We start from the raw sequence: 25,371 nt of genomic DNA, 5'->3' as shown, positions 1-25,371 counted from the left end.
AAATGGAAATGGAAAAAATGTGATTCACATCTTTAATATTCAGAACACGTACATGAAAGCATCAACTATTTTGGCTTATTATTTGATTTCAACTCTGTAGTACTCACAAAACATGCATATAACTCTACAGGATATCATATTCACATTTGTCTTTAGCAGGTCACAAATGAGACTGTAATTGGGTTCATCAGCTAGGTAATCCAAATGTACTTAATCATGCAAATTAAATTTGACGCCCTAGAAATGTCAGTAAAAAGAGTCTCAAATTAAAAAAAACAAGAACTCAACACCAGAGTTTTGTGTGATATGGTACTATACAACAAATACGACTGGCTTCCTCATTAAAGATAAACAGATGTTTGGAATAATTTAAGTTCTGGTCTTGGTAAATAGGACATACAAACACACACAGACACATCATCACCATGAGATTCTGTCTGCAAAACTATTCTATTTTATACACACAATACCTTCTAGCTAAGATGGCATGATGTGCTTTACGTGATTTTAATAAAAAAGAGAAGCCAATACATTACACTTGTTGATGGCACTCCAATATGACATCTATGACTGTGACTTCCAAATAGCCAAAAATACTATGCTAAGATGTTATAAGGAAATACTATATAATAATTAACACCAATTATGTCAACAGAGTTTACCAGAAAGAAGTGAATGCCCTAATTTTCAAGTATGAGGATCTGACACACTAGTGAAAGGCAAACACAATATATAAGTCTGAATTTGGGTAATTGTGGATGCTATTCATCTGAATGTTGGAAGTCACTGAAGTCAAATAAAACAGTTGAGTGTAAATGTAATATAAAACTACCCTAAGCTCTTAGACACTAAAATAGTGAATTTTCATTCCATTACTACTTAAAAACGATTTTATAAAAAGAACCCAGGGGCTGATGTAGCACCGTATTTAATTAATGCTATTTCAGAAACTGTTCGGAAAAAGTTATTCATTTGCCACTTACTTCATACAACGGCATTTTGCAACCAATATATATTTTGAAAGTTCTGGACTGTGTACAGCAAAGGTCTACAAAATATCTACGAAGCACAATTATCCCCTGACACCACGGCACTTAAATATCAACTTAACTACGTCTCAGCAGAAGATTTCTATTTGGCAGAAATTTGAAGGTGCTTTATAAACACTGTCATTTAGGTTTTATGAAAAAGCTACTTCATTGTCATTAGTTGAAAAAGACGGTGCATTCATCTGTCTCTCTGCCTCTAAAAAGCTATGGTTGAAAACACCAGAGATTAGACTCCAGAGAAATGTTCTTTTATTCATGAATAGGGGTCGTAGTGTCAAATATCACATGTATTGGTTCAAAGAAAATGTTAGACACTAAAAAGGAAAGAAAAACAAGGGAAAAGGGAAAGGAATAAATTCTTTGAAATAATACAAAAATGGGATATCTCAAGGAATGACATTTAAGGGCACTCTACCACTAATGTCTTCAACTTGCGGCAGTTCTATTGATCCCAACCCACTCCATTTTACATCTTGGCTTTTTCTGAGCTTCTGCTTGATCATATTTCTAAATGTCACTCACGTTTATGTGGGCCATTGCACAAACCAAAATTAATTTAACTCAGAACAGAATGTTAATATTATTACTTTTGACAGCATGGAACACTTATTAACTATAGCTTGTCAAAAAAGCTTTTCCGTGACCGAATTAAACATTGAGCCAAAACATAATGTATGCTGAAGCTGTACTCTTTTAGAAATTACGAGATGTGGCAAGACACTAAAGCACACAGCTCTTCCGTAATTACAGAGAAATAATGTGGCTATTGTGTGATTGTACTGAGGAGTGGTTATCTTTGTCCAGTTATGATGGGAAATGAGAATGCACAATGCAGCAGCTTGCATGGAAAATAATCAACCTTGGATAAGGAGAGAGGTAATGACCAGGAATAGAAGACAATATCAGAATGTGTTTTCCTTTTCATGTAAATACTAGAAACTCATAGCTCCAGTTTTTTTCTACCCCTTGAATATATGTATTGTATGGAGCTCTGCGTAGATTGTTGGCGCTATATAAATAAAAGATAATAATAAATTACTTCCATGCTTGTAAGTCAGCTACTTTCAAAAATAAATCTCTCCTAGGAGTCAGTAGCACTCTTTGATAGACAAAGCAAGTTCATGTTAATATATCTTCTGTCAATGTTTTTATGGCGTAATATACTTTATTGTTAATTAAAAACTCTGAGAGAAACTGATCCTGGAAATCTGGGTTTTATACAATGTCCATCTCATGGGCTACAGCCATTGGTTGGCTCTTTGAAGGGGTTAAAAATGTTAGTGACATTTACTGAAAATGAAAAAAATACTAAGCTACAAATTATTTGTCACTGCCTTCCTCATGTTCATCATCACACAACTGACATGTGCCTAGACTGTCCACACGTTTTGCTTTCTATGCACCTTAGGCATAGGCATATTTAATCATAGACATGTAATCGTTTGTATGTAACATAAATTATATGTGAATTAATGAATTAATGAAGTTTAATATGTTCATGCTATTTTCCCAACAAAAGAGGGATAAATCTGTTTAGCCCTGTGCATCTCTCTAGCAGCGACATGGAAAACCAGATACAAAGTACAAAGTTGAGAGCTGCATCATAGTTCTTTCAAAGTAAAGTAAGGCTGTAGAGAACATTCTGTGCTGCAATATGATAAAATACACACAACACACATTTTATTGACTTTACTTGGGCTCTTAAAGTAATTGTTTGTCTGCTCCTTCTTCAATAATAATAGCCTAGACATAGCTTTTCGGATTTGCTTTTAGCAAAGAACGTTAGGGCTTTGTACCTGGCCAATGGGAAGTGTATGTTATTTTAAAGATTTTGTGAGTTTTCCTTTCTAACAAATAATATTTTTCCATAATGTTATCAGCCAGAAAAAATAGCTGGTTCCAAAAACTTAACAAATGTCAGCTAAGGCAATTATCGGTCTTAAATTAATGTTTTTGTTAGGGGCAAAAAGGGAGTCTAATAATACACAATGATATTATGAATCTGGCCAATAGAAATTAATTTCACTCAATAGGCAAATATTATGGATTTACAGATTAACTCTTGAATTTTAAAAATATTTTAAAAATTATTAATGGTGTAATCTCAATATTTAGTGAGTATACATTATATAAATAGCTAATTTATGATGAGTATAATCTAAGGGTTCTTTTCAACTTTTCATACCTCAATATAAACACCTTAATATCCCCTTTTTTCAGTGGAATCATCATATACATCTAATACCATGGAATATAATATTCTAGACAGTATACACCATAACATAAATAAGGGAATATATTCCCACTCCAACATATAAACTCTATTCTATTCTGTTACACCACACAGAATAAACCAAAACAAAGAATATGTCTGTACTGGCATTATTAAAAAAAATAATAAATTGAATTATCTAAATGAAATCAATGCTTTCAGTGCAGACAGACAGAATTATGTCCACATATATGCCAAACCAAACAGTAAAAAGTAACTAAAAGTAAATATTTTTTTTAAAAAAGTCTCTCCCCTCCTTAGCTATTTTAGACAACTGTCTGCTTTTACATAAATGTCAAATGCACATGGAGCCCATGAAAGTGAAATTTCACATATAGAGAAGGATAGGTATGTATAATAAGTTACATTCCATAAAAATTCTAAAGAAGTTATTAATGACTAGGTTAGCTCAGAAACTGACATGTTCTAAAATCTCTAGAAAATCACTAGTTAGAATCAGGAATGATTGTATGTATAATTTCATCTTTCCTGATGCATACTTCCAACTGCTAGTTGTCATATGAAAGTACAGCTAGGGAGTTCTGAAGGTGCAGATCAGGTGAGGTTTTTTTTGGCCCATGTCAAAAGGGGCATTAAACGGTTCCTTTTCTGCAGATGCCTTCATATGGAAATCTATAAATAGTTGGTATATGTGTATTAATACATACAGAATTTTGTTGCATTTTTTAGTACTTCTTACATATGTCTGTGCTGAGTTTATAGTATTTACATCCATCTTATTAATTAGTACTTATTGCAATATATATCCAACAATATTATTAATGTTGTACTTTTATATTCATGTTATATTTTTGTATTTAGTAACACTTTGCCACTGGATATGTCTCTATAGAACTAGAAGGCAGCAGTAAAAAACAACAAAAAACATATAAATAAAAAAACCCCCAAATAATTATAAATGAGAACAATACTGTTTTCTATTGGTGCTTTTAACTGACCCATACATAAATCTAGACAAAGAAAGCTAATAATGAAGATACTTAATGCGTATTGTACAGGCTTTTGTTGAACTAAATCCATTAGTAGCTGACATTTTTTAAGCGAGGTGTGTTGGTATAAAATAATACAGCCTTAAGGATTAAAATGATAATGTGTCCAAGGTAAGTGCATAATAGCCAAATTAAAAAGATGTATTGAACACATAATAGATCTTAATTAACTACTGAATTACCCTTAAGTGACTGAATCCTGCTGAGCCCAGTACCTATGTATCAGCATTATTGTGAAAAACACAAAATAAAATGTGCAACTATATAATTTTGCCTTGTGAAAAAAAATGTATGAAGGAAGACATGTTATTGTAAATCTGAGTTGCTGCAATTAGTGTATACGTTTATTCGTGTAAGGTTTGCGCCACTTAACAAAACATCAGCGTGGTCTGGGCAGACATTTAATTTGCAGCCATTGTGTTCTTTAAGGCAATGGCTCTTGTTGTGCTTATGACACTTGGTTAATGGACTGAAATATAATAAACACCTGCACCTGCAGTCATAGAACAATGTAGAGTTGTTATATACAGCCCAATGGGAATAACGTAACTTGTGTTATATGGGTTTATGCTTGTCGTCTGAAACAGCCTGGGGAAACCGAATAAGGATTAAAAGAATAAATATTCTAGCCAGATTAAAAAAAAGGATCTTTAGCTCTACTGGCCGGTACCTTGTATTTTTTATAAACAGGCAAGCTATTAATTATGCCTTTGCTGCGTAATGTAACTGTACACAACTGGGTTTATTCTCCAAAGGGAGAGTTGTGGTTTCAGCTCCCTAATCATTATGAAGGGCCAACAGTAAGGTTCTTCAGCAAAAATGGCTGAGATGGCCCAAAATAATACATAATTTAATGGGTAAGGAGACTTAACATGATTTAACTATACATTGGACAGGCCCAGCCAAGCTCTTCCTATAGCAGAAGCTCACTTGGATTGCATATTCATATTTAAAGCAAATTCATTTTAAATTGATCTTGTAAAAGGACACAGTCTTAGTGAATTTTTAAGGAGCCCATAACCAGGGGATATATTAGGCACAAATACATATAGACATAGTGGTGTATCCAGTCCACTAACCTGGGAATTACCAGGAATTTTGTTTAATCTTTTTTGATTCCTAAACGATTTATTTTTAAAGTCCTGATTAATTTATTTTCCTAATATAAAGCTCAATGGTCAACTCATTGATTGCATTTCAGATAAAATAGTAACAGATGTAGCAATAATTTTTCATCAGCAGCAGCCAATATATCTGATGGCATATGTTCGATTTCTCTCGCAGACCCCCAAAATCTCCCTGTAACTAGCACATTTTTTATTATAAATATCCAGTACAAGCAGGTCACATATTTATTGCAGTGAATGGTTTAGCCAGGAATGTTTCTTATTATGGCTCAAGAAACAGTATTTATAATCTCTAACATTCAAATTAAAGAGATTTGAGAACATGTCTCTGAATGGCGCTATTTATTTTAATGATTGCAATACCACAGAGCATTCAATGAAAGTGGAGGCAATCATTTAGTCTCCATTTTTTTTTAATAGTAGTCAACATGTGAATGTTTTGAGGATTGTATTAATTTTATTTAGCATGCTATGTTTTTAAAAGCTTAATAAAAAAAGGTTAATATCATACTAAGCAAGGGATTTAAATTACTCTTAACCTTTTAGTGGGCCTATGCTAAGAAAAAAATGTGGATTAATTAACAAAAGTGTTGGTGCTCCTGCCACCATTGTAACCAGTCATATAACGACAATTTGCTGGTAGCTGGAAATGTCAAATTATGCATATTTAGTACTTTTACGAAATTCCCCCTTACCCAAATGATATCTGTATTAACATTGTAATGGGTTCTCTGAATAATACCTGGGACCAAATCCTTTGGTCTGCTGTCAGGGCCCTGAGCTGCTGTGACTGTAGAGAGTTGCTACTAAGATGAAAGATTGAGTTGTTAATTTAGTGTTAAAAATGTGTTAAAAAAACTCCACCATTCTTATATTTTTCCCATTATTTTGTAATGAAACATTGAAGCAGGCCCATCTTTCCACAAAGGGAAACACTAAGTCAATGTTTCCACTCTTTGGTGAGACAATCCATCCTCACGTTCATTCGGAGGTACATTTGAAAATGGTATTCCAGGGTCGATTCAGTTCTGACAAAATGCCCCATAAAGCCTCACTAACAAAAAAATACTTTTTAAATTACCTGAAGTAGCTTAATATGAATTCTTTACATGTAAATAAATATTAATTAAAAATGTACCTTTCTAAAACACTGCAACCTACTGTCCCGTTTGTAATCGGTGCCCGTTTTGACCACTTGAAACTGTCTCCCCTGGAAATCTCACGTGAGAAAGTTAGGGCTGAATGCAGATCCTGCAAGCCAGGAGATGGGGGTACAACTGCATACAGATGATTCTGATGAATCCCTCCATGCATTTGCAGTGGAAAATTATCATTATTATCTTTAAGAGTGACACTCAGCTATCATAGTAAGAACAGGAGGTGCCGTAAGGCTATTAGCAATAAGTCTGAGGCCAGTGAAGGATGTAAGAAAACGAAACAAAAAAAAGTACCGTATACATAGGATAAAAAAGAATGAGATCCATTTCCAAAAGTCCTTGGTAACAAATGAAACAAAAGCCCTTAATATAGCAAGGTTTTTATTGAAGGTATCACAAGGAAGAGTTCAGATGGCACATTTTACCCCTTTCATGTTCTAGTGTTGATGTTTTCTTAAGTGTAAGACTTCTTGTCTTACACTTAAGAAAACATCAGGAGACCCACAAAATAAAATAGTGATAGAAATTCTCCTACCTCCTCTTTCTCAGCACTCAGCAGGTCGCGCCATTCTTCAGTAACATGGCCAAAATCTACTGTGTTCATGGGTACTTTCACTTCCCCAATGACGTCATGCTTGGAGAACCGATCAAAGTCATATACTGTCAACACCAATGTTTTTCCACCCAGTTCAGAGTAGGGCACCTTTAAAAGGAAAAATACAATAATTGTGATTGGATTCTTTATTTCATATAATCCTCCAGAGTGACAAAATACATTGTTTCATTCAACTGCAGTAATATGCTCCATCGCTCGCAGTGGACTTCTAACATCAATGACTAAACAGAATATTTATTGTTCTGCAGACTATGGTATGATTTACAAATGAGTGTAGTGACCAGAAAATATTTGGAAAAAATGTTCTTGTTAATATTATTATATATCCAATGATTATACCACCAACAATTTGTATGGTAATAGGATACCAGACATAAAAAGTATTGTATATAAATTTAAAGAATAAAACCATCAGGTGATAAATATTTTGTTAAATTATTATCTTATTGTTGGCATTTAAGCTTAGCTCAGTAAAATGCATTGGCATGCCTTGTGCTTGACTATTAACACTGTAGCAGGTGCAGAGGAAGAACAGTTCTGCTTTCATTTCCAATTGCTGTTATAATAGCAGACCAAAATCTGTCCATTAGTTTGTTTGATCTGCCCAAAGCTGCATAGGACTACCATGGTATAAAAAAATTCAGTAACTTGCAAAATCTAGTATATTATTTCTTCAGCGTTGCTAGAATCACACTACAGACATTCATTTTCAGACTTAGAGGGGAAAAAATTACAATCTCGTAAGTGCGTGTTTAAAATCCACATTTTAATTCCAAAACTATTGTTAATGATGATGATGCCATATGTTATGATATCATTGCAGCTAATGGGATGACTCATTTGGGATGACTCATCTGAGAGCTGCGTTATCTAATAATAATCTCACATTATTTGTGCCTATTTTCTTTTGTTGTTTTTGGCTGTCATTTGTATTTCTAATATTGCAAAAAAGTATTCTATTGTTATTTATGTGCAAATAAATAATGTGAATCTGCTTGCCCTAGCCACAATCTGTGAACACTGAATTCTATACCTACAATGTGCGATGTCAGTAGCTACAAAAACTCTAATTTTAGTATCCCAAGTGCCATGGCACTTAGAAGAAATATAACGTCAACCACGTGTCGAGTAATAAATTGAATCCTGGGGGTTCAGTTATGTTTGGTTGGAAATAAGGTAATAGAGCATTTTGTTAACTTAATGGCTTTTTCAATAGTCAACAAAATAGGTAATCCCTTTGGAGAGTCACCTAAATGTCACTTTCAAAATGTTTAGGCATTAAACCATGGGAAATGTTACCCTTGATTCTACAATGCATAATAAAGACTGCCGCCTTAGATTTTCTAATCATTTATGAATTCATTGACTAAAATATATAATTCATTCTAGCTCTGTATGCTTGCTAATATTGACCTTTTTAAATGTGTTAGCATTCATTATAGCACAAGTAAAAACCGTCCAGAATGGAACTGTGCATGAATTGATGAATTTTGTTATTTGAACAATAAACATACAAATGATTTAGAACTTTTGTATATTAGCGATATATTTAAATCCTTTCTTTTATATGTTAGTATTTTAAATAGATGTTTAAATTCCGAAGGAGGCTTTTGTTCACGTCCGTCGTTGTACCATATATCTAGAACTCAAACAATAATATTGCTGCCCATGCAAATGAGTAGAATCAATACCGTATTTGTTCGATTACAACCCTGATTATAAGACGACCCCCCAAAATTTGAATATTAATTTAGGAAAAAACTATAGGAAAGTAAACTATTTTTTCATATTTAATAAAAACTATGATTGAGAAAAATTTATTGCTTGTTTTTATTTCCTTTTATTTGCCAACCTCCCCCCCCAGTTATGCACATCTGCCCCCAGTTATACACATCTCCCCCCCCACCATGTAGACAACCTCCGCTGCTACCTGACACTTCCGCCTGGGCTTCTATGACTGAGCACCGGAAGGTCATGTCACGCTGGCTCTCCATCATCGAAGCCCCGGCGGAAGTGGCGGGCAGCAGCAGTGAAGGTTGTCTGCGCGCATCGCACAGACCTTCACAGGCTGCCAGAGAGGAGGATCCAGGTGCCCTGCAGTGCTGCAGGGGATTCTCCTCTCTGGCAGTCGGTAATGCGCACAGACAACCTCAGCTGCTATTGGCTGGCACTTTCGCTGGGGCTTCTAGGATGGAGTACCGGAATGGCATGTCATGCCAGTACCTGGTCATAGAAGCCCTAGTGGAAGTGCCGGGTAGTAGCAAATGTCTGTGCGCATTGCTCAGACCTTCACCAGCTGCCAGAGAGGAGGATCCAGATTCCCTGCAGGGGATCTGGGTCTTATAGTCAGACCTCTATTTGCTCTGAAAAATACTTTTCTTGTATTCAAGCAAATACGGTAATACCCAAATTTATAGTACAATTTCCCCAATAACTGATTTGTGTTTATTTTTCTTTTTTGCATGACAGGAAACATACCAATAGCAATATTCTTACTTCTGACAGTGTGGCAGCGTGCTATAGCTAAAGGTTGGTGCTTTTATTTTCAGGTTACTGGCTCTATCCACTGTGGCAAAAGATAGAATTCTCCAGGAAGTAAGCATTGGAAAGTAACTTTTTAGTGACTCTCTATAGCTAACAATTATGCATAATCATTTTCTGCAGAGTAAAAAAAAAGTTGCCAATAAAACTTTAAGATTAAGTAACAACCCTACGAATTATGAAAGAATCGAATAGAAGGAACTAGTAATTCAGGCCCAGAAAGCCTTTCTAGCCCATATGCATCTGATCTGCCAGGAGATGCAGCATATGGCCAGAGTCTGGGAATGCACGGATGCACTTTACCAGAGATAAACATGAAAATTACCACCACACATGTCCAGCCACCGGCTGCACCTATGTCATCAGGCGGTTGCTGATCTTAAAGTGCCAGAGTCACCTTGTGTTCCCCAGTCTGGCCCTGTACTCATTCTAAAACTATTAGTTTACATGCGAAGTAAACTAGTGTCTGTGGGTTTTATGGCACACTACCAATTCACCTCAAATTTGAAAAAAATATTTTCATATCTGGAATTACTATTGTGAAGTGGCAAAACATAATTTTTTAATGCTTGCTAGAAAAGCAGAACATCATAGAAATGCTACTTATTAAAACACTCATTTAATTCCCACTGTTTCTAGATATTTAGAGTGTTTATTTTTGGTAAAATATTACAATTATTTCTTTTGTTTCCATTCTCTTTATTTAAATTATTCAATGCTGAGGACAGAAAAGAAGGCAGAGAGGGAGGGTGCAGCTGTGCTCGGGGAGAAGATGGCCAGAAGGGTGGAGGAGTGTTTAAACTAGGTAAAGGGGGGGAGGGAAACTACAATATAGAAGGGGAATATAGAAGGGGAAGATAGTGTAGATAGAAAGCTGGGGCTTATAAATGTACCTGGGGGTGGAGCGGAGGGAGGGGTTAGAATAGTCAATAGGGATAGGCTTCATAGGGAAAAAAACCATACACCTCTAAATTGTATGCTTACTAATGCCAGAAGTCTGACCAATAAAACTGACGAACTGGAGTTAATAATGTCTGAAGAAAACTATGACATAGGAGTTTGCCTTTATGTAAAGTCCAGCCTAAAGGCCACACTGCGGGAGAATATATGTGAGGGAAATGATAATGTGGAGTCATTATGGGTAGAAATATATGGAAAGAAAAATAATAAAATACTGATCGGGGTTTGCTATAAGCCACCAAATATAATGGAAGCAGCAGAAGATCAATTATTAAAGCAAATAAACAAGGCAGCAAATCACAATGAGGTGGTTATTATGGGGGACTTTAACTATCCCGACATAAACTGGGAAACAGAGACCTGTGAATCTCATAAAGGAAACCGGTTTCTGACTATAAGTAAGGATAATTATCTGTCCCAAATGGTACAGGACCCGACCAGAGGGGGCGCCCTACTGGACTTAATATTAACCAACAGACCTGACAGAGTAACTAATGTGCAGGTCAGGGGGCATCTAGGAAATAGTGATAATAATATGATACATTATAACTTGTCCTTCAATAAGGGAACTCTTAGAGGAGCCACAAGAACCATGAACTTTAGGAGGGCAAAGTTTGATCAACTAAGAGAAGCCCTTAACACTGTAAATTGGGAAAATGTCCTCAAAAACAAGAGTACAGACACTCAATGGGAGATTTTTAAGGATATCTTAAATTCTCACTGTGAAAGGTACATACCGTACGGGAATAAGAGTCAGGAACAAGAGAAAACCAATGTGGATAAATAAAAATGTAAAGGGGGTAATAAATGGGAAAAAAAAGGCATTTAAGCTACTAAAACAGGAAGGCAGTGAGGAAGCACTAAAAAGCTATCGGGAAAAAAATAAAATATGTAAAAATCAGATAAAAGCAGCAAAAGTGGAGACAGAAAGACTCATTGCCAAAGAGAGTAAGACAAACCCCAAAATGTTCTTTAACTATATAAATAGTAAAAAGGTTAAAAATGAAAGCGTTGGCCCCTTAAAAAGTAATGAGGGAGAAGTTATAGACGGGGATCAGGAAAAAGCTAATCTATTAAATATATTCTTCTCTGCTGTATTCACAGAGGAAAATGAAATGCCAGGTAATATACAGCAGGATGAGATAACTGCCCCAGTACATGTCGCCTGTCTAACGCAGGAAGAAGTGCAGTGCCGCCTAAAAAAAATCAAAATAGACAAATCACCAGGTCCAGATGGCATTCACCCCCGCGTTCTAAGGGAGTTAAGTAATGTAATAGACAGACCCCTATTTCTAATATTCAAGGACTCTATAGTGACAGGGTCTGTTCCCCAGGACTGGCGCATAGCAAATGTTGTGCCAATATTCAAAAAGGGGACAAAAAGTGACCCGGGGAATTATAGGCCTGTTAGTTTAACTTCTGTTGTGTGTAAACTGTTTGAGGGTTTCCTAAGAGATGCTATTTTGGAGTATCTCAATGAAAATAAGTGTATGACGCCATATCAGCATGGGTTTACAAGGGATCGGTCCTGTCAAACTAACCTGATCAGCTTTTATGAGGAGGTGAGCTCAAGACTGGATCGGGGTGAATCGCTGGATGTCGTATATGTTGATTTTTCCAAAGCATTTGATACGGTGCCACATAAAAGGCTGGTACATAAAATGAGAATGCTTGGGCTGGGGGAGAATGTGTGTATGTGGGTAAGTAACTGGCTCAGTGATAGGAAACAGAGGGTGGTTATTAATGGTACATACTCTGAGTGGGTTACTGTTGCTAGTGGGGTACCACAGGGGTCAGTTTTGGGTCCTATTCTTTTTAATATATTTATTAATGACCTTGTAGAGGGATTGTATAGTAAAGTATCAATCTTTGCAGACGATACTAAGCTCTGTAACGTGGTTAACACAATAGAGGACAGTGCACGATTACAAATGGATCTGCATAGGTTGGAGGCTTGGGCTGGGATGTGGCAGATGAGGTTCAACACAGATAAATGTAAGGTTATGCACATGGGGAAGAAAAATCCAGGCTGGGAATATGTATTAAATGGGAAAACACTGGGGACGACTGACATGGAAAAGGACTTAGGAGTTTTAGTTAACAGTAAATTTACCTGTAGCGACCAGTGTCAGGCAGCTGCTGCTAAGGCAAATAAAATCATGGGGTGCATCAAAAGGGGCATAGATGCCCACGACAAGGAAATAATTCTACCACTGTACAAGTCACTAGTCAGACCACACATGGAATACTGTGTACAGTACTGGGCACCAGTGTACAAGAAAGATATAGTGGAGCTGGAGAGGGTTCAAAGACGGGCAACCAGAGTAATAAGGGGAATGGGAGGACTACAGTACCCAGAAAGATTATCAGAATTAGGGTTATTTAGTTTGGAAAAAAGACGGCTTAGGGGGGATTTAATAACTATGTATAAATATATAAGGGGACAGTACAGAGATCACTCCCAGGGCCTATTTATACCCAGGACTGTATCTATAACAAGGGGACATCTTCTACGGTTGGAGGAAAGAAGGTTTCTACACCAGCACAGACGGGGGTTCTTTACAGTAAGAGCGGTGAGATTATGGAACTCTCTGCCAGAGGAAGTGGTAATGGTAAACTCAATAAAAGAGTTCAAAAGGAGCCTGGACGTGTTTCTTGAAAGCAATAATATTACAAGTTATGGATATTGGATTAATAGGGACAGAACGTTGATCCAGGGATTTATTCTGATTGCCATATTTGGAGTCGGGAAGGAATTTTCCCCCTGGTATGGGGCAATTGGCATCTGCTTCATAAGGGTTTTTTTGCCTTCCTCTGGATCAACACAGTAGGGACACAATATGTATATAGGTTGAACTTGATGGACTTTGGTCTTTTTTCAGCCTTATGAACTATGTTACTATGTTACTATGTAATGGTTCAATTCACTTTTAATAGTTCTATACCATTTCTGGAATTACTGTGTTGCGTGGCTATATAGCCACTGAATGTTATCATGACTGCATTAGATTTATTGAAAAGTCTTGGCTTTGCATTTGTATAAATCAATACACACTGCTTATTTACTAGCGTTATTTTATCACAGGCTTAATTATAGAACCTGAAGGCTTTTGTAGATTTCTTTTTTAGCTAAGATGCGTACTTTACGCTGCATTCTTTGGCCTTAGCAATGTAGATGACACATCAAAAAATTGTGACAATCTATATGAATGAAATTAAAATATTTTAATACTACACCATATTTGCATGGCAAACTTTTTTTGACAGGCAGAAACAAACTGCTTCATCGGGCAGAGAAGGACCTGCTTGCCAATATTAAGGTTAACGACTTTGCTAAATTACAAGTTATACACTATATACTTTTTAAACCGTCTACTTAGTAGCTAATGTAAAGGGAAAACTTTTATTTTCTTCTCTTTTTTTGCATATATTTTTGTGATTATCATTACTGCATTCTTGTTTATATATAAAGAGCTTCTATTATCGTAGTAGATAAAATGCAGAATTATTTACCCTGCTGAATTGTGGTAAACAATATAATATCTGAGTCTTAATCTCCTCAGTCAACTAATGAATGAGTTTTAAAGCTGTGCCATACGGCAATCAGCAAATAAAGTGTCAGTCCCTTTCTAAAAAGCTGCCAAATTCCACATGGTAAACCTCAGATGATAAAAATAAGGAAAATTGACATCGTTATACTAGCTAATATAAGGAAACTAGACAAAATAGCTAAAAAGAGTTAATGTAGTTATATCAATTTTCCATATTTTGTCATGTTAAAACCAGCTTTTGTCGTCTAGGTTTCACCTGTGTAGGCTTATCATATGAAATCTGGCAGCCTTTCAGAAATGGACTGACACTTTATTTGCTGATTGCCATATGGCACAGCTTACAGAAAATTGTCTGGTGGAAAAGCCACTTCAAAGATCTCTTCATGTTTTAAAATAAATCTGACTATTTTCTTCATTGCACACAGAATTTCAGATAACTAAGTTTGATTTCCCTTGTTCTCAGGCCATAAAAAGGGAGGTTGACCAGTTGACACTGTTCTCTCCTGGCTTACTTCCTACTTCTCTGATCATACCTTCAGCGTCCCTGTCTCCGGTAACACTGCCCCTTCCCTTCTCAGCCGTGGTACCCCAAGGCTCTGCTCTACGTCCCCTTCTGTTCACTCTTTACACTACCTCACTTGGCAAACTAATTTTATCCTTTGACTTTCAATACCACCTGTATGCTAATGACACCCAGATCTATCTATCCTCTGCCAATCTTGTAACTAACTGTCTCGCATCTGTCTCTACCCGGATGTCTACCTCAATCTTTCCAAAACCGAACTTCTCATCTTCCGTCCCCTCAGTGCTAGGATTCCCTCATCAGTTTCCCTTAATGTTAATGGTGCTATCATCTCCCCGTCTCCTCATGCTCACTGTCTTGGTGTTACCCTTGACTCTGACTTCTCGTTCACCCCCACATTCAGTCTGTCTCTAAAAACTGCCATCTCCATCTCAAAAACATTGCCCACATCCGTCCCTTCCTAACACAGGATGCCACTATGGCTCTTGTTCATGCCCTCATTATCTCTCACCTTGATTATTGTAACTGTGTCTTAGCTGGTCTCCCTCTTACCTGTCTCATCCCTCTACAGTCCACCATGAATGCTGCTGCCAGACTTATGTTTCTCTCCCATCACTTTACTCTCCGCTCTCTATCATTCTCTTAATTGGCTGCCTGTGCATTTCAGGAGTCCTTTCAAAATCCTGACTCTTACTTTCAAAGCCCTTCAGAGAGGTTCCCCTACCTACATCTCATCACTCATCTCTTAATATACTCCTAACCTGTCTCTCGACTCATGCAGTGATCTCCTTATGTCCTCTCCTATGATTTCTAGCTCTCATACACACTTACAAGATTTCTCAAGGGCTTCCCCTATCCTCTAAATTGCCCCCCCCCCCAGCCTATCCATCTTTCCCTCTGCCTTCGGTACTTCAACAAATCCCTCAAGACCCGCTTCTTTAAGGACACTTACAACATTGCACATTAACGCCCTCCCATATTCCTTTAACCTTTCCAAGTTCCTTTCCTGCTTATAATAATGCAGCTAGTTTATAACACTAGAAGTGAGTATAACAACATGTCCAACACACTTAAAGGCTTAACTCTACTTAAACTCTACTTAAAGTGATAGAGGTTAATACAGTATGGAATGTAAACATGCATGTGGCAGGCACATGGCTATCCTGAATCTAAGACTAAACAGGAAAAACAGGCAGAGCAGATTGGTCGAATAGTTCTTATCTGCCGACTAATTCTATGTTTCTATTGTTGGTGCTTGAATTTTCAGAAAACACTACGTATCACCTGATATACACCACATTTTCTGCATCTGCCAGACAGCTGCCAGTAAGCACACATCTGTGTCTATTAGGTGAGACAAGAAGCGCTGTATTTTTCTCTCACTGCTCCTTCACTAGAGTAAATCAGTAGAAAGGATCTAGTATGAACCTCTCTTGATGTTTGGATTCTCTCACTACAGGACCAGTGAGTGACAGATGCGGCTCAGATCAAGAATACCTTATCAGTTACTTAGAGAAAACAGCTTGCAAATTCTAGAGCACAAGCGGCTTTCTCAAAATCCTAAACAACTATTCTAAAATTTTAGTGGAATTTTAATGTTCATCACATTTTTGTTACTATCCCGTGTATGTAGAGTAATGTGTGTACTGGGCACTGGGTTTGGGTGATATATTTTAGCACCAATGGATCCAAAAACTGCTAATGTGCACCTGGGTCACAAATGTTCTACACAAGACCAATTTAAAAGTTAAAAAGCCACATATAATTTGATATTTCACATTTCATTTGAAATGTGAGTTTGATTCTCAAAATGTTTTTTGGCCAGATTTCTCAATGAACTACAACTGGTTAATGAGCAACACTTTTCCATTAAGCAGTTGTAACAACAAAAATACAGCCATAACAACATGGTTTGAACAGCTTGGATGTAAAAATAAGGATTTATTTAATTGCAGAAAAACATAAGTAGCCGAGCCATCCATGTTAGAAGGAATACGTATTAGAAGAATGTGAACATGTTTAAATATTATGAAAAGATGATTGCACTTAGCTTGACTAATAGAGCTGTCTGAGTAATGTCAAAGTAGTATAAGGGTCATCTGAATTGTTGGAAAACCTGATCACTTATGATTAGAAAAGTGTCATAATTTTTACCCATCATGAAATGCTAATTAAGGTCAGTTTCAATCTCAATAAAAAAGCCAGCACAGTTTTACTAAGATTTTGAGGAGAATTTCTGACTGCTTTTTCTATGATTTTAGTCAGATGTCAGAAATGGCTATATGTAACAAAATGCTCACGTAGGCTGTTAAAAATAAAAATATAGAAAAAATCTATAGTTGGATATCAGTGACTAATAAATCACTTGTGTTCGATAAACACTAGAAGATAAACACTGAAGAAATGCCATCGCTACTGGCTACACCCAATTTAGTTTACAGTACCCATAACCCATTTAGTCAGTCGCATAATACCAAACCCATCTGATAATGTCAATTATAAAAATACTTCATGAAAATAACTGCACGTCTTCATGAAGAATACAAAACCCTTAAACTGTTATCTTTCTTTCACCTGTGAGACATTAAAAACCGTCATGTTGTGCTGTTGTCTCAAGGGGTTAAAGAAAATGAAAACAGAGGTTTTCTTATTTTTTTAATAATCTTCACAAAAAAAGCAGGAGCTTTTACTGTGGGAAGGAAGATAAAAGAATTATTGTAAGCGGAAATTACCAGAGGGGTCAAAAAAGACTTTAGCACACAGTAAAGGCTTAAGCCTTTGGGGATATCCATCTTACTGAGTGATTACTAAGCCTGAATCTTTTATTGTCTCTGTTTGGGAACTAAAGCTGTCACATAAGACTGAGGATGCTGTCGAAATGAGAATGGCCTACAGAAAAACAAATGGGATGCAAGTTAAAGAGATATTTAAAAGATGACATGGAGCGATGACGAATTACTGAAGGAAAGTTCCTGGTGACATGAACAGATTTAAAAAACAGCTAAGCTGACAGTAATATTTAGTCCTAGGGAGGTTTTAAAGAGCAAAAGCCCAGACAACAAGAACAAAAATAACCATCTCTTAAAAAGAATTGTTAATTATAGGCTTCAATATTTTGTCTTCATCTCAAAGCAGATTTTCTATTTGCTGCTTGTAGAATTTTATACAAATGAATATTCTTTCAAAAGGCTGAGCAAAGCAGTCTTATTTTACTACATCAACCCTTTTCATAAGAGGTATTATCCAACACATTAGCTGTCTAACTAATAGGTTTTAAAGAAACAGACCTATTGTGATTGATTTCATTTGAAAAATAATCAAAGTCTCCCCCACCCATTTCCTATACATCTGCAGAGTGTTTCCCCAAGAAAATCTAGATTAAGAGTATACATGTTAAAAAACAAAACCAGCGAGCTCAGTATGCATTAAAAGACATTTCATATATATATATATAATATATAATCGGTTGGATTCTATAACAAGTAACTGAACTAAACCCCATGACTTCTTCCACCTCATCACTCACTAGGGACATGCAATATCTTGCTCAAAATGCAGCCCAGGTAATTATTTCCCATTAACAAATATTGTATCCTTTGGACAGTGTTTTTTTTTTTAATATCAACACTGATTGGATTTATTTAAGCATCTCACTGTATATATATATATATATTGCATTAAAATGCTTTTTTGGCTAATCGTTTCAATTGAGAGAAATAGTATTCATTATAGAAAAACATAAATTTACTATTTTCATAAATCCATTTACCTAACATATTCTTTATATTCACACAAAATAACAGAAAGATAAAACCACTGAGTTTGGCAATTGTTGAATGGCTCAGAATGTAGGCAGAAAAAAGAACACAATTTCAAAATGCTAAAATCAGCCCCTTATTGCATTAATTCCTTAATTATAATATTTATTCAGGATTTTTCAACATTTGTGGTTATCTTTAAGGTGTGCAGAAAGACATTGCATATTAAAAAAAACAACTAACCTGTTTTCAAGCAATTTTTAAATTGACTTTTTCATATTAGACATTCTGTTTCTATGTTAATAAGATGGTGTCTTTCCAGCAATATATCCAATGCCAAACTACTGTTGTTATTTAAAGAATATCAGTTTATTCATATTTATATTAATACACCTTAGGCCTGTTGTTGACTTTTCACTTAACTGTTAATATACCTAAATGAACTCTTTGGTATTTTAACCCCTGTGTGAGTTCCAGTTGAACGTTCTAAAGTATGATATATGCTATCATAATATAATTCAAGCTGAATGAAAGCTATAAAAAATTGCTTGATTTTCCCTGCTACGGGCAAGAAAATCTATAGCTGTTCTGCACGCAGTGCCACCCTCCTCCACCATGAAAGTGACAAATGGATCTACAGTTACACTACTGAAGCGCTGCACACATTGTACTTAACCAGTAATGGCCATATGTCTAAAATTGCAGAAACACAACAGCAGCCAGCAGCACAAGTATGTGAAACGACCCTCATCATTTTAAACACTCCTGTTGCCTTAAAATTTCCCATTCCAGCTTGTGGTGAAGTTTTGAGAAATGGTCATAACAGATTTTCCACATAATGCGGCATGAAACCTAAAAGGCACATTGGGGAGACTTGTATATTTCTCAGCGCAATAATGTTTAAAAAGTGGTATATACAGAAAACTGTATTGTTGACTTCAAATATTCAGTATTGGGAAATTGTCATATCTATGACTGTATGCATAACATGTATATACACATGCATATTAATCATACTACATGATGTTTTACTTAAGTATCAGTATATAGACTACCTAACATAAGGGCCATCTCGCTACCACACGTGATTTACAGTCACAATGCAACTTTAATGGGGATTCACTATGGCAATAATGTTTTGGTCTGAGATGTGATATCCCTTTAAGCTTTGCAAGTTAATCCACTGATGATATTATATATTTCACTGCAGAAATGCAGATAATGCATAACTTATATACTAAATTATTAAAAGAATAAGCCTATTAAATATAGAATCATGAAGCATGAATCATATTACCTTTTTAGCATGCTTTGTCAGTCGCTGACTTGTTAGCATACATATTCACAATATAGAAGTAGTATACATGGTGGGATGCTCATGATGTCATAACCCCTGGAGTGCCTGGGTAAGTATGCCACTAAGCAGAGTTCTAATAGTGTTTCTTTTCCTGCTACTCTTTGGGCTACAAAACTAAAAAGATCTAGAATCTAGACTGTGACTCATTCAAGAAACCCTTTTCATTTGCATTATGAAGCACCAAAACTTCTGTTAATCCTGTAAAATGGTTTCTTATTACTTGCAGTGAGGTGACATTAAACTGCTCAACCTAAATGCACAAGTCACTATTTAAAAAAAAGAATTGACTATATATGTAATTATGAACAGAATTTTTATTTTATAAAAAAATGGAGGATTAATGTATATATGTATTGAAATGTTCAAATTAACCAATTTTAAATGACACACATGAACAATGTTTCAGCGAGCAATGAAAAACAAAAAAGTAATACCTCATATTAAAAAAATATTTGGATTTTCAATTCCTATACATTATTATTTATTGATTTACATAGCACCATCGTGTCCACTGGGATAGTTCAGTGGGTAAACAAAAGCAATTCTCTTACTTTCCTCTTACTTATCTTTTCTTTCATATCTCTTATTTGTCAGATTCTAGTTTACTTATTTTGTTATATCATCCAAATAATGTGTTTTCTTTTTGTTTAAATCTAGGTTTTGTGTTCATTTTGACCTTTAATTTCACTGTTTCTTACGTTGTTCTAAAAATAATACCAAATTCCTATTCTGTAACACTAATTAATTTATTCCATTCTCTTAGAAGGAATGTATCAGCCTAAGGCATCTTCAAAATTATTTGTGCATATTTCCATGCATATATTAAACAGGAACATTGATAAACACGTGTTGTATGTGTGTAGTGAAGACACGTAATAATCACTTTTTACATATTTCATATTCATTTTGTATCTTTCACTTGATTTTGATCCACTCTGCCATAACAACTTTCCCCTTTCTAGTCATTGTCATGCTTGTGCTTCAGACAAAACATTTTAGCCAATCAAAGCATCTAAGCTGGGCCAAAGCAGTAGCTACCCAGGTCTCAAGTGTTCCAAAGGGTCCATTGCATCTTGTGCCTGACTACAGTGGAGAAAGGAGATGGCAAAGAGCATAGAGATAGAGGTGAAAAAGAATGATGGGGAGAGGAATAGTGAGATGCTGGCGAGGGACAGACCTAGAGCTGGTTTGCCTGAAGAACATGTGAGATTCCCAAAGGTAGATTTACTAATAAGTCTCTTGTGTTGGTGTTGGTGTGAATACAGAAAAGAGACACACAGTTTTTATCACTACCCTTGCATGGAAAAGAGACATGCGAAAGCCAAGGAAGAGTGATTTTTTTCAATGGCCTCATAAGGCGAGGAATACTCCTTAGCTCATAAATTAAAAAATATACAGCACATATGGCAATACTACATATCATTGCACTTCTATTGGTCATATTCACATTCAAAACATGTTGATAAATTGCCTAATTTAACAATTTGGAAAAATAAAGACCTAAATACTTTACATTCTAAAGTGTTCAAGAACGCCTTGATTATGGTACATATTAGTATACAGTGTTCTTGGTTTTGTATTTATTATGGATTATGCTTACAATATCTTTTACATTGTAATCTAGCTGGTTATGTCTAAACACTATCCATAGCAGATGTATTGCATTTTGTACATCTGTCTGGATGCAGCCGACATCCACCTATAGACAGGATAGAACGCTAATTGGCAGCCATTTGTACAGAAATATTAGAGGACAGATTGAGATTACAAGACATTTGCACAACTTGCACTGACAGATGGAATGCGATTTCAGTGTATGTTATAAACTGACAGTTCATCCAATCAGACAGTGAGCTCTAGGGCATTGCTTGGGTAGAAAAAACTGATTTTAATTAACTCCAGTCAGCAATATATAAACTATTCAGTATCATTTATGAACCCGTTTTAAAATTGTTTCACATACAGATTATTATTTAAATTCCCTGTTGATATCATTACCTCTGTACAGTTGTTTGTAGGGGTGCTGAAGGAAGGGCTAATTATAAATGAAGAGTTTTTTTGGAATTGATGATATATACATATATATAGCTGGTTTATCTGAAGGGTTGAATCAGATGTTCTAGTCAGGTATTGTACATAGAACGGAGCAGCATGTGGCGTGCACAGAATCTGTGCCAACTCTGTGAAGCATCTGACTGATGTTCTACATCAAATGAATAACACGTCTTATAATATGTCTTTTCCATCTGGCATGGAAAATAAAAACAATTGCAGTTGAGCATTTAATGGTTATGTGCAGTATCCAGTAGTTACAACAGAATATATTAAATTGTGCCAGGCTTATTGCATACAGCTGTGTGGTCTGATGAATTCTTTGTGGTTACAGCTGCTGAATATTTTATCAACACTACGAATTGTACTATTTGCTTTTCTGCCGACAAGGCTCAAACTTGTTTTCTACCAACTATACATATATATTGTTTTAATAAACGATATTAACAATACCTTAAAAGTGAACTGCTCGTTGAAGACCGGGTTGAGAGTTTTTCTGTGGACCTTTGTTTCAAATTTCTTCTTTTTATCTGGCAGCAGGAACACTTTCACATAAGGGTCAGATGTACCCCCCATGTCTAAAGCAGGAAGCTCGGCAGCCTGAATAATCCCCACCATCAGCTGAAAACAGGAGAATACAAGAGACCTCACTCTCAACTTCACAGACATTAACAGCAACTGAGATTTATAGGTACATGTTACAACTTAATAATCACTTCTCAGAATTATGAATTGAAAGTAGACATAACTTATCCTGTACACAAAATTGATCCACAAGGTCAATGCAACACAGATGAGCAAGAGGATACATTAATAGGGTGGTGGCGCAAGAATAACCCTGACATTATTTCAACTATTACTAACAACTATTTCCCCTTATAACCTTTATTTCACTATTATATGTCCCTTACAGCTCTCGGTTTTGGTGATTGTGGTTTCGAGATGTCCAGTGACAACTTAAATTACTACATTTTGGCTACAAAAAGCAATTGTCCTCTCTGTTGTAAATTACTGTACTTCAAAGGATGATGCGACTGTAATTTATGCAATTCTGATTCCATTTATATTCAAGATATAGGTATGGCTCCTATGTTGCTGCATACGTACACCCTACTTGAAGGGCTGAACAATGAGTTTATGATTTATACCCATTGGAGTGGAAAAATTATTCATGTCTTCTGAAAAAGTATCAGCAGGAAATAAGAGAACGCTTTTTCCTGGAGTGCTTTAGTTGCAGATTACTGCAATGAACAGATTAAGGGGAATTACAATTATGATTTCAAAAATTAGAGATCCAAAAATCTGAATAACCGCAGAATTGTGCAACTAGTAGTACATTTGGTATTCCTTTTCATAGTCTCTATGCTAAATATTTTATAACGCGCAGTTAATTAAAATGTTAAACATATAAATAATATGGTTATATATTATACCTACAATATTATTCAGTTATATTTCATAATAATGTGTTAATATTATGCTCATTAATTGAGCCAGGCAATGGATTATTATGGCTCCATTTATTAATATAGAATACTAGCGGATGACCATTATTAAAATGATGTGCCTCTTACCTTTCTCATTGCCTCCTTGGGTCTCACGCAAATACTGTCACTTTTTGGTCAAACTAACTGGAAACTCAACTGTGATTGGAACTATGAGAATTGTTGGACCCATTGTACAGAATTTAGAGCAGAGGTCCAGTCATACTGCACTTACCACACTGATTTGGTCATTAGACCTCGACGTTAGCATGATTAAAATTCCCATGGTCACAAGGTTTATACAATATGTATATATATATATGCTCTATTTACTGTGCAAGTATGCTAGCTGTTTCTGAAGGCAAGCGAGCCACTGGTATTGACAGGTGCTGTTAGGTTTTAAGCCTGAATACTGCCGCTAGAGTGAAAACAATGGGAGTGCTTGCACTTCATCTGGAGCACAAAATGAAACTAAATGAAACACCTCTCGCTACACTAAAAAAAAGGCACGAGTGGAATAAACACTGTATCCTTACAGAAAAAATAGACATATACAACTTTGCTGGAGTTCGGCTTGCTGGACCCCTACCTGATATCCTTTGGCAATGGCGTGAGTCAATCATAGCTTTACCTTTCTCTTCAGGTACATAGAAAAGCATGATTTTACAGCACGCTATCTTATACTTTTAGAATCTTAGGCAATGGAAACAGTTTTTATTTATTATTGGCACAAGACTGGGTATTTACAATACAGTTCTTAAATATACTAGAATTGTTCTGCACATACTTTACACAGTGGGAGAGTTCAATGACTTTTTATTTGACTTTAAAGCATTGAGAGTCAGAACAACATCTTTCTTTCAATAAAGTTCACTAGTTTGTTTTCATCTTGAAAGAAGGCAAAATGTGTTTGTAAGAACCAATTTCATCCACTTATTATTCTTTGGCAGGCTTTTGCTGTTTGAGGTTTATAAGGTTCCCCATTGATTGAATTGTATTCTAGGGCTATTGAGTGGACCAGTCACAATGGAAGAGAACAGAGGATTTGTGCTATTGCATTTGCTCTGAACATTAAGATGAGGTCTCTTTGATCCACAGGCTTCTGAAATACTCTCTGTATTCCCTTTATTTGAAATGCACTTGTGTTAAATCAAAATGATAGGCTGCTTTTATTTTTTATTTTTAACTCCAAATAAGCTGTTGAACACAGAAAAAAAACGCTTTACGACACCTTCTTAATAGTGTTGATTAATGCTTTATCAAAGTATACCATGTTAATGTATATATATATATATATATATATATATATATATATATAAACAATATAAGGGGGGCAGCTGTTCTGATTTAATTGTTTGCGGCAAATACCTGAAGCATTTGTCATTTAGCCATTGGGAGGTCTGGTATTAATAAGAACATTATACAAGGACTAGATTGTTTTTGTGTTCTATGTGCAGTTACTCTTTTTCTTTTGCAGAATGTGTGTTGTACAGGAGTGGGGGACCTTGAGAGTTTTGTCTGCTACATATGTTTTAAGCAGTTGACACTTTGTTGGGCAAATCAACAACCGTCCCTTGCTTCTGTCCTATTTTAACAGTGTTTAAATAATATTTTTTTCTATTTTATCAGTGTTTAAATAATATTTTTTTCTATTTTTACAGTGAAGGAAATTTTATCATATGAACTAAAAACCCAACCTGATTATTCTGGAAATCATAATCCAAAGAGTACTGAAGTTTGCCCAGTTTTTCCTGTTCTTTAGGTTTTTCTTTGTCTTCTCCGTCAGTCAAGCCAGTTTCTGCATCATCATCATCATCGTCGTCGTCATCCTTTAAGGCCTACAAATTGAATATATAGCATGCTAGAGTTAGTGAATGTTATCAGTATACTTCCAGACATTCTGGCTCAATGGGA

At 35.7% G+C, this 25,371-nt stretch overlaps 1 protein-coding gene across 1 annotated transcript in view; it reads right to left on the bottom strand.

The window, feature by feature from the left end:
* LOC149302741 (synaptotagmin-1-like) overlaps positions 1–25,371 on the bottom strand; it is a 76,928-nt gene that overhangs the window by 33,123 nt on the left and 18,434 nt on the right. Inside the window, exons 3-5 of the mRNA XM_089481959.1 lie at positions 25,155–25,295; positions 22,427–22,594; positions 7,151–7,318 (exon numbers count right to left, since the gene is read on the bottom strand). Coding sequence (XP_089338085.1) covers positions 7,151–7,318; positions 22,427–22,594; positions 25,155–25,295 — 477 coding nt within the window. The remainder of the gene's footprint in view (positions 1–7,150; positions 7,319–22,426; positions 22,595–25,154; positions 25,296–25,371) is intronic.

This window comes from Sceloporus occidentalis, unplaced genomic scaffold (genome assembly GCF_023333645.1).
Source record: "Sceloporus occidentalis isolate IW3139 unplaced genomic scaffold, rSceOcc1.0.p SCAF_17, whole genome shotgun sequence".
Classification (NCBI taxonomy): Eukaryota; Metazoa; Chordata; class Lepidosauria; order Squamata; family Phrynosomatidae; genus Sceloporus; species Sceloporus occidentalis.
This window is presented reverse-complemented; position numbering and strand designations above follow the sequence as displayed.